The sequence below is a fragment of the Lagenorhynchus albirostris genome, chromosome 11 (assembly GCF_949774975.1).
Source record: "Lagenorhynchus albirostris chromosome 11, mLagAlb1.1, whole genome shotgun sequence".
Taxonomy (NCBI): Eukaryota; Metazoa; Chordata; class Mammalia; order Artiodactyla; family Delphinidae; genus Lagenorhynchus; species Lagenorhynchus albirostris.
In genome coordinates this window covers 61,099,288-61,113,083 of record NC_083105.1, presented here as the reverse complement: position 1 = coordinate 61,113,083, position 13,796 = coordinate 61,099,288, and the positions used below count along the sequence as shown (strand labels likewise).

At 51.3% G+C, this 13,796-nt stretch overlaps 1 protein-coding gene across 1 annotated transcript; it reads right to left on the bottom strand.

Moving 5' to 3' along the window:
* Positions 1 to 1,065: 1,065 nt before the first annotated feature.
* Positions 1,066 to 7,662, bottom strand: LOC132529532 (keratin, type II cytoskeletal 5). Its single transcript, XM_060166149.1, has 9 exons — positions 6,987 to 7,662; positions 6,189 to 6,403; positions 5,366 to 5,426; positions 5,160 to 5,255; positions 3,920 to 4,084; positions 3,430 to 3,555; positions 2,961 to 3,181; positions 2,153 to 2,184; positions 1,066 to 1,691 (listed from the first exon to the last, which is right to left on the bottom strand). The coding sequence occupies exons 1-9, from the start codon at positions 7,545 to 7,547 to the stop codon at positions 1,414 to 1,416; spliced, it is 1,755 nt and encodes a 584-aa protein (XP_060022132.1). The 5' UTR covers positions 7,548 to 7,662; the 3' UTR covers positions 1,066 to 1,413.
* Between the last annotated feature and the right edge of the window lie 6,134 nt (positions 7,663 to 13,796).

Here is a 13,796-nt window from a genome sequence, read left to right as displayed (position 1 = left end):
AAAACAGGGCCTTCAAAGGTCAAACCCATTAAAGGGAATATATTTAGAGAAGGGGTGATTATGTCCACTGTTTCTCCATTCAACAACTCAATTTGGCCTACTTTTAAACTTGGAAAGAATAAAGGTGCCTGGCAGTGGATTACCACAACCCTAATGCCATGGTCACTCCCGTTAAGGCTCACTATCCAATATGATTGAAATCGGTGACTCTGTTCAATCAGCAACTGGTAAATATTTTGCTCTTGTGGATTTGGCTAATAATGTTCTGTTCAGTAGCCATTGCAACAGCCTCTCCATCACAGTTTGCTTTCACCTCGGAAGGGGCACAATCCACCTCTACCCAGACGCTGGTGAGGTACCTCAACAGCCCTGCCATCACACACAGTCTTTGCAGGAAAGATCTTAAATGCATCTGACTTTCCCCAGGAGCATAGGCATGATATTGCATTGATAAGTCCCTCTTCAAAAAGATTCATTAAACATACCCATTCAGGACCAACAAAGACTCACAAAGAAGTTCAGAAAAAGAGGATGGGCCATTGTCCAACACATAGTGCAAGTTCCGGTCACCTCCATTAAATTCTTGAAATTATTTGCTAATCCGAGGGCTACTTCATCCCTGACTCTGTTAAGAAACTATAAGCTATTGACACTCTCAGCACCCACATTATTAGAACAGGCCCAATATCTTTTAGGCCTTTGTGGGATTTCGAGGCAACATATTCCTATTTACAAATTTGACTTAAGCGCATTATGTCGTTACTTGCAAGTTGGCCCACCTTCACTGGGGCCCCCCTCCAACAAACAGCTCTATAATCTGTCCAAACTGGGAAACAAAGAACCCTACCCTTCACGCCCTCTAGAGACTCCTTCATTCTAGAGGATTTAGCATCCACCTCTCATGCCTCCTGGAGTCTCTAGACCACCCACGAGGACTACTTTCCCTCCAAGGCCATTCTGTCTCCCTGTGAATCATCAAAGGAACAAATCACACCTGGACAGATGGACCCGCAGGGGTTCTCTAGGTTGGTTGTAGATCTTGAAAAAACAATTCTTCCCAACAGCTTATATTATAAAAGCATTTTATTGAACACACTCTGGAGATAGGCCAGATGGGATTGGGGTAGGGACTCTGTTTTGATGGTTTTGATACTGGAAAACATTGGATTCTTCTGTCACCCAGGACCAGGCTGTAGAGATCCAAAGGCTAACTGCAAGCAGAGCATAGAATCAGGACACAGAAGGCTAGAGACTGGAGGTTGGGCTTTTCATGAACCAAAGAATGTGGGTCTGCGATAGACTTGGTCGACTAGACTCCAGAAAAAGAGAAAACTTGGCTGGGACCACCACCTAGAAGAGGCTGTTGCCATGGCTGGCTTCTGCACTTGGGAGACAGTGACCTGCTGCAGGCTCTTAGCTCTTGAAGCTCTTCCGGGAGGAGGAGGTGGTGGAGACAAACTTGACATTGGAGCTGCTGCCCCCGCCACTGCCAAAGCCCAGGCTTCGGCCACTGCCCGCACTGAAGCTGGAGCCCCCCACACCGAGCCCACTGCCTAGGCCGGCGCCCCCGCTGCTGCTGGAGTAGAAGCCGCTGCTGCCTCCGCCAAGGCCGCTGCCAAGACCACCGCCAAGGCCGCTGCCAAAGCTGCCGCCACCGCCGTAGGCAGAGGAGACGGTGTTCGTGACAAAAGCTGTGGAGAAAGGAGGGAGAACCTGGTGAGACCAGTCGGCCAGATTAGAGCCTAGGCATCTAACTTATTTGATCCTGCTGGTGTCGGCACTGTACTTGGCCCCTTTTACAGAGTAGCAGATGAGCTAAGTCATTTAGTGAAGATCTCTAACAGAAAGCTGGTGAACACAGTAGGCAAGGGACAGTGCTAAGTCACCAGCGGATGGGGGTCAGGGCAAGGCAGGGGAACAGGGTCCAAGACAGGTAAGATACAGGGCCTGCTCTTTAGGAGATAAGAAATGAGCCCCGTTGCTTCCTGTCTCAAACTGTGTTCTTTCTCCTCCACCACCTGCTTCTCACTAAGTGTATTAAATAACCATTTTGGGGATGGGAGTGTCTGGTATCTAGAAATAGCAGGATTCTGAGTTGGCATCAAGTACCCCATATTGTCATCATTGTTAATGTCTGTTCAAGGTTACTTACAGATGTTGACTGGTCCAATTCCTTCACTCAGTCTGAAAGGGGAAAAATTGAAATAAGAGTTAAAAACTCCCCCCAAAGACAGCATTAGTCTGTATGGATAACTCCCATAGTCATGTTTAGAACTTGTTTTCTGAGCAAGGAGATCGCATGCCAGAAAAACTGCTTAAATTAGAGAAAGAGACAGTTCTCTGGAGGGACTTCCCAAGGAAGAGGTCTTGATCTAGAAACAGGTTATCAAAGGAAGCTTATAATTCACACTGTCCTCTACCCATTATATGGAAAATGTGAGGAAGAGGCTGTGGGAACTGTGAATATGTAGGAAGCAGTTTTTGCCTTGTAGGAGCTTACATTCTGTGAGAAGACTTGGCCCGGACAGAAATACTTCAGACAGGACGTAGGTGGTGGGCAGTGTCAGAAGATTGAAGAAAACCCAAGTAGTTTGAGAATCCAAAGGCAGGTGAATTTAACTCAGATGGAGTAATCATGAAAGGCTTCCTGAAGGAAGAAGCACTTGAAGAATGGGGAAGACATTTGCTGGGTTGCTTGGTTGTTTGAAGGAGAGGCAGCATTCAAGAATACTGGTGGTGGGAATAGGGTCAGAAAGTGAGTTGAGGTCACATTGTGTAGGTCAGCTGTATGCCCAGGTGTCAGATTGGATTGGATTGGATCATTGATTAATGATGGATAAGCATCATGCACAAGAGAGTGGCCACCTGTGTGTGTGTTTGACACCCTGCAGTGAAGAAGCAGCTCCATTTTATCAAATGTGAGGCCATCGTGTGCTCGTGATGTCGGCCGTGTCACGCACCTGCACTCCTCGCCCTCCAGCAGCTTCCTGTAGGTGGCGATCTCCACGTCCAGGGCCAGCTTGGTGTTCATGAGCTCCTGGTAGTCCTTCAGTAGCCGTGCCATGTCCTGCTTGGCCTTCTGCAGGGCGTCCTCCAGCCCGGACAGCTTGTTCCTGGCGTCCTTGAGGGCCAGCTCCCCACGCTGCTCTGCATCGGCGACGGCGTTCTGCAGGTTGGAACACTAGAGAGGAAGGAAGGAAGAGTAGGGACACTTTAGAGGCTGAGCTGGGCCTCAAGTGTCCCTTTCTGAGAGACCAGAGAGAAACCAGCACATTTGTCCTGGTCTCATGGTGGATGGTGGAATACTGAAATGCTGGTACTTGCTCCAGCTCTGTGTGTGTATGTGTGTGTATACTTAGAAAACATAAAATAAGACAAAATAGGTCTCCCTTTCAAAGCTCAGGCTCCTTCTCTGCCTTCTTTCCCTACCTGCTTCTTGACGTTGTCAATATCGGATCTCATCCTCTGGATCATCCTGTTCATCTCGGAGATCTCTTGCTTGGTGTTGCGGAGATCGTCGCCATGCCGGCCCGCAGTCAGCTGCAGCTCCTCGTACTGATGCCACCAGAAAAGAGGAAAGAGTCCATTTATATGAGGATGGAAACACTTTCCCAGGTTCACAGGTGGGAGCTACCAAGAGGTGGCAAGTGGTGTAGTTACTGGGTGCCCGGGGCTGGTCTTCAATAACTTGCTTTTGCCTTTGCTTTTCTAGAGACACTGGTGTGAAACTCAGTGAGATTCTCTTTAATGTTCTTGAATTTATGTGGCAAATGCATGCATGACTGTTCCCATAACTCCTCCCAGTAGGCCTCAGCCAATCTCAGGAGCCACATCCTTAGCATTTGGTCACGGCCTGGAATCCTAGACACGTGTCCATCCCTCGCTCAGGACACACTTGCACATTCGCCACAGCACCCACCTTGGTCTGGTACCAGGACTCGGCTTCTGTGCGGCTGCGGTTGGCGATCTCCTCGTACTGGGCCTTGACCTCGGCGATGATGCTGTCCAGGTCCAGGCAGCGGTTGTTGTCCATGGACAGGACCACAGACGTGTCTGAGATGTGCGTCTGTATCTGGGACAGCTCCTGCAGGGAGATTTCAAGTCAGTCGTGTGAGTCCATGTTATTTAATAACAGGTCCATTCTAATCTTCTACTCATTGTACTATGTCGACTTGAGAAAAATAAGAATAACCACCTACGTAAAAAACTTAGGTCAGTTAATAAATAATCCAAATCACTACTAAATCTATTTTTGTTTAATTTAACAACTCTGAACATCAAGAAACCCCTACCGTGTAACCTCTCAGACTTGAATCTTCTTAGGTCATAACTTATTTTAAACAAAATTGAGTTATTTGTAGTGAGGTGGATGGACTTAGAGACTGTCATACAGAGTGAAGTAAGTCAGAAAGAGAAAAACAAATATGGTATGCTAACACATATGTATGGAATCTAAAAAAAATGGTTCTGAAGAACATAGGGGCAGGAAAGGAATAAAGATGCAGACGTAGAGAATGGACTTGAGGACACGGGGAGGGGGAAGGGTAAGCTGGGACGAAGTGAGAGAGTGGCATGGACATATATACACTACCAAATGTAAAATAGACAACTAGTGGGAAGCAGCCGCATAGCACAGGGAGATCAGCTCAGTGCTTTGTGACCACCTAGAGGGGTGGGATAGGGAGGGTGGGAGGGAGACCACAAGAGGGATGGGATATGGGGATATATGTACACGTATAGCTGATTTACTTTGTTATACAGCAGCAACTAACTCAACAATGTAAAGCAATTATGCTCCAATAAAGATGTTAAAAAAGAAAGAAAGAAAAAATAAAGAATCTAGTTGTGTGGTCTGTCATGCTGGGAGTAAACAAAGACAGAATGATACTCCAGAAAGGGCAGGTGGCTGGGAAAGGTATACCTGGGGCTCTAATAACTCATTCTAAATCTCACTCTGCAAAATGATTATGAAGAGTTCTTTTGCTTTAAATTTGACTTAAAAAAAAGAATTGGCTTTATTAAGTAATGTGAATAGTACTAAAGGAGTAGGAAAGACAAAAATGTGCCCATAGCTTACAAACCACTGAAAGTCACTTAACCCTGGAGACCCTAATCCCTGTGACCATCTCTCTGGGTCCCAAATAGGGGGCATTTCTTACTGCCTCAAAGAACATCTTCAAGAAGTTGATCTCGTCCATCAGTGCCTCGACTTTGGCCTCTAGTTCCACCTTGTTCATGTAGGCGGCATCCACATCCTAGAGAAACAGGGATAGTTGGCACTGCACCCCATTTCCGCCCTGACTTAAATGAACAATACCCTAAGTGAGCATAACCACAGGCAACAGTTTCTCTGCTACCCACATACCTTCTTCAGCATCACAAACTCATTCTCGGCGGTGGTCCGCTTGTTGATTTCATCTTCATACCTGGTGATAAAAAGGATGAGAAGTGCTTATCAGAGGATGAGGCCTGGGGTCTGTACTTCATAAAGTCAACTGTGAGCCTGCTTTCCCACCAAAAGGGGCTTCTCACATCATATAGGCAGAGAGAGAGGGACAGTGGGAGCATGAGTCTTTGGGCAAGGTCCTTACCCATTAGGGTACTGCTTTCTCTATAATTGCCTAGCAGATAACTATTCTTTTATTGCTATAATTCAGTTGCTTCAAGAACATTCCTGTAGAAAAGCTATGCTGTTTCTCTACAACTCCACATCTAGTCAATTTCTCTAATGCTTTTTTTTTTTTTCAGCTTTCATAGCCTTTGAAAAAAACCAAAATATTAGCAACCCAGCTGCTGGTTCATAAGGACTAAAGAAATACTTTGAGCCACCAAACTAGGTTATGTCATCAGTTCCTGCTTTGGGGGGAATCCATCAAAAATCCAATGCTGTGTACTTTGAGTGTATTGGGGAGAAAAGCCCCATAAAGTAAGGATTACACGACTGCTTTTTCCACCAGGTGGTGCCAAGGGTGCTGAGTTTGTTACTCTGGCTGGAGGCTAAGTGCCTTGCAGAGAGACTGAGCTTGCAGCTAGAACTTTCTAAACACCGACCTGGATTTTTTCCAGTACTTTAGGTGTCCATGGAAGGTATATGTTTTCACCCCTTGGGAAAGGCATAAGCAGTAGTCTGGTTATAAAGTACATCTGGTGCCAAGACCCGCCCTTGTCTCCATTCCACCCCAACTCACTTGTTCTTGAAGTCTTCCACCAAGTCCTGCATGTTTCTCAGCTCTGAGTCCAGGCGGCCTCTCTCCCCCAGGATACCATCCAGCTGTCTCCTGAGATTGTTGGTGTACTGCTCGAACAAAGGCTCCAGGTTCTGCCTCACGGTCTTGGTGCTCTGCTCCTGCAGCAGAGCCCACTTGGTTTCCAGGACCTTGTTCTGCTGCTCCAGGAACCGCACCTGGAGGGGACGGAGTTCGAAGATGGACAAACTTGGATTTCATGTTTCAGTGATCAATTTCCCAGTTTTCCTCCCATCTCATTCTGTCCCCCTAAACCTTCCCATGATGGGCAGTGCTTGTACCTGGGCCCCAGAGGGCGGGTCCAGAGTGAAGCATCTAAACTCACTCTTCTAGGGGAGACAGGACACTTCTCCAGGGCACAGATAGCACTGGGCACGGCTGGGCAGAGAGTGGCCTGGTGTAGGGGTGATTGCAAAAGCGCTCGGGCTGCTGCCCAATGAATTCATCCACCTTTCTGTGCGATCAGCCCTGTTACCTGGAGCACAGACTATATCTCTGCCCAACAGTAAGCAAGGATCCCTTGTGTGTTTATCTCTGAAGGGGAAGAATTAAGACCTTCTCTTCCAAGCTGCCAGTCTAATTAAGAAAGCAGGCCACAAATCCAGGACACAGAAACAAAGAGAAAAACGTAACTGCAAACTATGAAGAGATTTGCACAAAGTCAGGAAATTGCCCCCTTTCCACTTTCTTTGGCACTTATTCCACACTCATAGCGGTTTTTCACAAAAAATCATGGCTCACCTTGTCGATGAAGGAGGCGAACCTGTTGTTGAGGGTCTTGATCTGCTCCCGCTCCTCGGTCCTGACCCGCTGGATGTTGGGGTCGATTTGCAGGTTGAGGGGAGTCAGGAGACTCTGGTTGATGGTGACCTCTTGGATGCCTCCAGGGGGGCAGACGGAGAAGCCAGAGCCCCCATATCCCCCACCAAAGCCAGCTCCACCACCGAGCCCAAAGCCACCACCAGCTCCACCGCCAAAACCAAATCCACCCCCGGCTCCACCTCCAAAGCCATAGCCGCCTCCGGCACCGGTGGCACAACCTCGGTTCCTGAAGCCACCGCCGCTACTGCTGATGGAGATCCTCTTGGAGCCCCCCAGGTTGTAGAGGCTCCGGCTGCCATAGCCGCCCGTGCCGTAAGCACCCCCAAGGCTGACCCTGCCAAAGCCGCCACCTCCACCCCCACCCCCGGACCGGGACACGGAGGTGAAACTGGTGCGGGAGACAGACGGGGTGATGGCAGAGGCGGTGCTGAAGCTACGGTTGCCCCCGCTCCGGAAGGACACACTCGACTGGCGAGACATGATGGCTTGTTCCTAGTGGAGCAAGAGTAGTGGGCACTAGCGGTCTGGAGGTGCTGCAGAGAAAGAACAGAGCAGGAGAGCACGCAGAAGGTGGCTCTGTTAGCCAGGAGCGGCAAGCCACCCTTTTATCCTCTAGACCTGGGCTGGGCGAGAGAGTTGTTGAGCTGTGAATGATTAAGTGGGCTGGGCATGCCTGAAGGGCAGCTGTGAGCTCACCGGCACACCTGCACAGCGGTGTGGGGTGCAAACACTTTCTTCCTGGCAGGCTCTGCTCAGGTAGGGATAAACTTGCCTTGCAGCCCAGATGTCTTGGCAGCAAACCTCTCTTCACTGTGGGAGCCCAGGGCTGTGAGTAGCCCAAAGAAGCAACGGGGCATTTGGCCAATGTCCTGAAGGATCCTTCCAGGACCAGGGATGTTGTCAGGCGTCCCAGCATGGTGTACACTGTCCATGAACAGGAGGCTAGGGGGGCAGAGCGAGTCCCCCACTGGCAGTGGTCTGCTTTGCTTACTCCTAATGAGAGGTTGTTTCAGGGATTTCAGCCCTTGGAAAGCCAAGTGTGGCCTGATACCTCAGCTCTGTGCAAGAGGGGAAAGGTGACTCCGGTCCTCCACTGCAAAAGTTCCTTTCCTTGAGGAGGCAGTTATCCCAGAGCCCACTGGGCAGACTCTCCTGCAAGGGTCGGGCCAGAAAGACTCCCCAAGCCCCAAGCTCCAGAAACAGAGTATGTGGGAGACCCCCAGCCCCAGGTCTGTCCCACTTTGTTCTCCGCACGGGCAGACCCATCCCTCCACAACGCCTCCTAATTCAGCCTTTTCTGTGGCATTGAACTTTTCCCTTGCTCTTTGGCCTGGCCAGGACCCTGTGGGTTTAAGTAAACCCAGGTGTCCCGTGCAATCAACAGCCCTCCCTGCGAAGTCCTGAGACTCTGCCTGGCAGTCACGTCTCTCTTCATGGGGAGTTCCTCTGCCGGCTCCCCAGAACCCCAGGTGTGTCCCAGCAAGCCCTCAGTGATTCCACTAGGGAAGAAATGAGTCATCGTATCTGTTGGTACAGGCTGAAGGCCACCACAAACACATACCTACAGGAGCTTCTATTCTCATTAGGAACATGTTGAGAGTTGGCTGCTCTGTTAAACCAGTGAACCACCCTGTTCCAAGCAACGGGAATTGCTGGGCTTTCTTGAGCTTCAGCCCGAACCCTCCTTCAGGGCCTGGAGAATGGAAAAGGAATTCTAAATCTATGGATCGTCCTGCCAGAGAGACTAGAAGGGGCAGGTTTGGGCGACCAGAGAGCTGGCCTAACAATCTGCTAAAGTTGTCTTAGAAAGCCCCCATGTCCCACCTCCCAGGAAGACCCCTCTTCAAAGCTTGTCCGGATGGGCTATATGGTACCAGACGGAGGACAAGTGGTCTGGTTGGGTTTTATAAGTGTCTGTCTTAGATCACACCCCGTCTTTTTGGCTGCAGACCTGAGCGGGCTCACATCTCTTCATCCCCAGAACAGAAGCAGGACTCTCAGGCAGTGCCTCGGCCATTAAGAGCTGTGGGCAGGGCCGGGGGGCACCCCAGGGCTGGGGCTGGAGGAAGGGGTAGGGTGAGGGTGGGTTTGAAACCTTGAGGCTAAGGAGGTACGTCCTCAAGGGTAAAGGAGTGAGGACCCAGCCGTGGCTTAGGAATCCCTAGTCGGGGCCTGCAGCTTGCCACAAGGCACCCTTGCTGTGGAAAAATGACTCGGAGATGCTGGAGACCAGCCGAGAGGTGATTGCTCATCAGAGGCTGTGGTGAGAAAGCAGTGGACGAGCAAATCCAGGCAGACAGGTCAATGGCCAGAGCTGGCCTTACAGGTCTTGGGCAGTGAGGTTTGGTTGCCTCCCTCCCTGAAGGATTCCTGAGATACTCAAAGATGCATTTTACTGAGCTTGTCAATTTAACACTTTCTTGCCTCTCAGAGAACAGACGTGAGTGTCTTGGGGGCCCTGAGACGTATGGGTAGACTCTCAGCCCCTGACAGAACAGATCTGGGGACTCCTAGCATGAGTCCTCTTTCTCCAATGGAAGGTCACTGTCAGGGTATGTCCCCCCACTGCCCACCCACACCAACATACACACATCCTGGGTCTAGTCTCCACTGCCCTTGGGAAGCCCCACCCTCCTAAGACACCAGAACATTTGCTTCTCCCCATTCCTCCTCCTCTCAGGAAGGAGCAGGACTCGGTGGAACAGGAATGCATTCTGGCCAGCCTGAGAGTGGCTGGAGTGTGCCAAGCTCAGATTCAGATGCCAGGGACAAGTCACTGTGGCTGGGAGTATTTGGATTCCTCACTCGGGGAAAAGCATCTCTCTCTGTGGGAACTCTCCCCCAAGCAGGCAGGGCAGCCCCTCCCACAATGCCAGACCCGGATGGCTACAAATAGTGGCGATGCTCCCCTGGGGAACCAGGCCCCAGCACCACTACAGTGTGGGAGAGTCCCACCCCAGCCTGGAATTTCACCGTGGCGGGAAGAGAGAGATTACACAGAGCTTGCCGAGCTTTTCTGCCAGGCATTCTCACAGAGAGAGTTACCAAGGCTTGGCAGGACACGTTAATTAGCTTCTCCAGGCATCATTTTCCTCATCAGCAAGAGGCAAGTGCAGGACTGAAGGAGCTGCAGCAGCTGTCCCTGCTGGTCTTCGTGTCAGAGGGGGACAGGGGCAACTGCCTTGTCCTCCCTCATAAGGTGTGCGAACGTAGAACACGGGCAGCATTTGTCCACAGGGACGCACCTCACAGACCAGGCAGGGAGTAGGATTGGTCCAGGTGACCGTGGGACAAGGATTAGGCAAATCCTGTGATCCCAGCCTAGAGCTCCCTCCACGGATCCCCCAGCGCTATATGTGTGCCTTTCATAGAAGACGATGGAATGGACATATTTAATGGGAGATGGTTTGGCACATGCCCTCTAGGTTTCCCCAGACAGTAGACTCCCCCAGGTTAGGGAGTACACCTGGCTCGCCTTGCCGCACCCTCAGCCCAGCCGCACACACTGATGGGGCTCAGCAAACAGTTTCGACTTGAACTGACAGAATAAGGTCATCTCCCTTCCCTAGGTCTTTGTGGGAGGCCCTCCCCAGCCCCATGCCAAGTCCCAGGGTCCTGTCCACCTGCTGCTGTCCCTGGCTTCCCGTCCAGAGAGCAGATCTCTTGTCCCCTTTAGCCTGGGCACCCTCTGAGGACAGAGTTCATGACTCTTCATCCCTTGGACTTCCCTTCATTCCTCTCCCCCAGCCCTCAGCCCCAGCAGCCACGTCCCCCTCCAGGAGAGAAAGAAAGCTGCACTGTCCCTGTCTTTGCGGACCTTCTACCCCATGCTTGTTCAGCACAGACAGTGGGGAGCAATAGCTGGGGCATGAGTCACCTATTCATTGGATGATGGTTAGCTACGGAGCCAGATCCAGCAGAATGGGGGACGGAGCCCAGAGCCAGCCCTCGCAGCTCCTCACAAAGCCCTAGCCTCAGGGAGGAACTGAGGGAAGAATTCTCCTACCTCCACCCAAAGCCAGAGGGAACTCTGTATCCCAGCTTTGATCTCAGATGCTGGATTCTCAGAACTGCAGGGGCAGAGAGGAGTCGGGCCCCTTTGCGGATGGGAGAGCAGGATCCACCACCCTTCCTTCATGTAGCCACATCTGGCAGAGGCTGCCTTGTCGATGCAAGTACCACCTGCCTCTCTAGGACTCTCACATCTGAGAAGAGACCTGGGTAGAAACGCACATGTCCACAAGTAAAGGTACCACTATGTCTTGGCTTTGGAGGGGTCCCCTGCTGCCATTATCTGGGTCATGGTGACAAGGGGGCCTTTGGAGTTGACTTCTCTTGTGCAAGGGCTTCACACAAATCGTGGGTCCCAGCAGAGGTACAAAAGCCCGTGCCCACCCCCCACCCCAGGCCATGTCTTGGTCCTAATCTAGCCCTTGAATTACTGGGATCCCAGACACAAAGCCCAGCTTTCAACACAGCTTCCCCCACTGGGGCTGGGAGACGCAGCAGGAAAGGGGTCTGGGCTCATTGGAGGAGGCCGTGGGGGCTGGAATGGTAATTTCAAGCTGGCTGGGGTTGACTGGAAGGGTGAGGCCAACATGTAGGGGGCTGTGGGGAGCAGCCTTGGCCCCCACCCCTCAGACTGAGCTGGAGATTGGCACTGGTGGTGCGAGAACCACAGAGCAGAGCTCTCAGCCTCCCTCCAACAGGTCCCTGCAAGTCTGGGGAATGTTCTTTCCTCAGCGGAAGGGTATTTTGCCAAAGGCATAGCAAAGTCTTTGAAAGTCTCCCTCAGTTGATTGAAACTGTGGACTGGATATCAACAAATACTTTAATTAGTCAGAGGGACTAAAAACAGGGACATACAGCAAAAACCTCTGTGCTTTGCTTTCTCATGGAGGGTGGTTTTATTTTTCTTTTAATAAACACTCATATAGGACTTACCATATACCAGGCCCTGTCCTACAAACTCCACATCTGTGAATCTAAAATTGCAAAGAAGGGCTTTTACCATTTTCTTGGCTTTTTCTTTTTTCCTTACACGTGGGTGTGGGCATGCCTGGTACTCCAGGAATTCGCAGACTTTCTCTACAAAGAAGAGGCAGGGACATGATTCATTTATACCAGGCTTCTATCCTTATAGGGTCAGAGGCATGCCGGGAAACTTTTTTACATCCCTAACCTCCCCCATGTTTTTTTTTTTTTCTTTCCTTCCTGTACTTTCTCTACCCCCAGCATACTAGTGACTTCTCATCCAGGGATGAGGAGATGAAGGTAGAGATGGGAGCTGCCCTCCTGGAGTATGTGTCTGGTGTACCACTTCCTCATCCTGAGGAGGTAGGGCAAGGTGCGGGGACCGAGGCTTGTTTCCATCTACCAGGTGGTGAGGTCCAATCACTGGGACATGATTCAGTGTAGACAATGATGATACGATAGGGAAGAAAAGAAAGAGACGACAGTGCAGAGGCTGGAGATGTTATCCCTCCCAGGGCTGGTTTCTGAAACACACCTGGAGTTTGGACAGTCCCAGAGGCAAATGGTCGCCTTCCCAGCCTAGCTGCACCCTCTGCACGTGCTCTCAGCTCCTGCACATCCCCCAGGTACACAGACCGCTGGCCTCATCCCTCATCCACTGGGGACCACCGGGCACTGTCCAGGGCTCATGGAACCAGGTTAGTTTTTCCAAGAGAGACACAGCATCAAAGGCACCTGAGAAAAGAAAGAGCACGGGAACACATGTACCAATCATCTGATCACTTCTTCTTCCAGCACGTGTGTTTTGAGCAGTTGTGGGGTGCCACGCACTGAGCCACAGTCGGGGTACAGCCATGAACAAGACAGGCCCGGGGGGAGATGCAGGGTCTGAGGACAGGCCTGGGTCCTGCCAGGAGTAGGATGATTTACCCACACCACTCTCCTGGTGACAGGGGGTGGTCATGCCAAGGCGGGCTTAGGGAATCCTGCCTCACTTGGTTTCAGGAAAACTCAGCTCCCACAAGCCATTCCAGGCAAGCCTTGGCCATACTTGCTTATGTGAATCTTCTGACTCTGATTCCTACCTTCACTCTCCCCCTGCCCATCCATGCCCAGGTGTCCACCAGGAACCCATTCCCAGAGGAGGAAGCTGAGTTCAGAGAGGGAAGACCTTACCCCAAATCCCCCAGCAAGCTGCTGTCAGAGCCAAGACAAAGCCAGGGCCCGTCCCACGTGCTGCCATTGCCCTGCGCTGCCTTGCCTGCACCCTAGCAAGAGGCCACACGTGTCTCACTCGAGGATGCGTGTCTCGGCCCCCTTCAGAGAACCACTTCCCCAGGCCAGTGTGGAAGGAGCCCTGTGTGTATGAGGTCACTTATGGGTGATGCAAATTTACTGCTTCCCACCTCACCTCCATCCAGAGCCCTGACAGCTTCTGACGCTGAGCCGGTCTTTCCCGGGCAAGACCAGACTCAGGGCGAGACCAGCCTCAGCCAAAGTCAGCACCAGGGCCCTTACCCAGGGCCCTCGCCTGTGCCAGGCCTCTAGGTCCCAGAGGCTGTGACGCTGACCAAAGATGGGAAGAGGAGTTGTTGATGGAAACCACTTTCTGCCCTGCCCCTCTCCCCACCTCCTACTCCCGCTGAGTGAGAATTCACACCTCACTCTGTTTGCCAGGGTTCAGAGCCCCGTAGTGCTCTCTGCTGGCTCTAGTCAAATCGTATCCTCTGAAACAGTTCCAAGGGGTCCCAATTC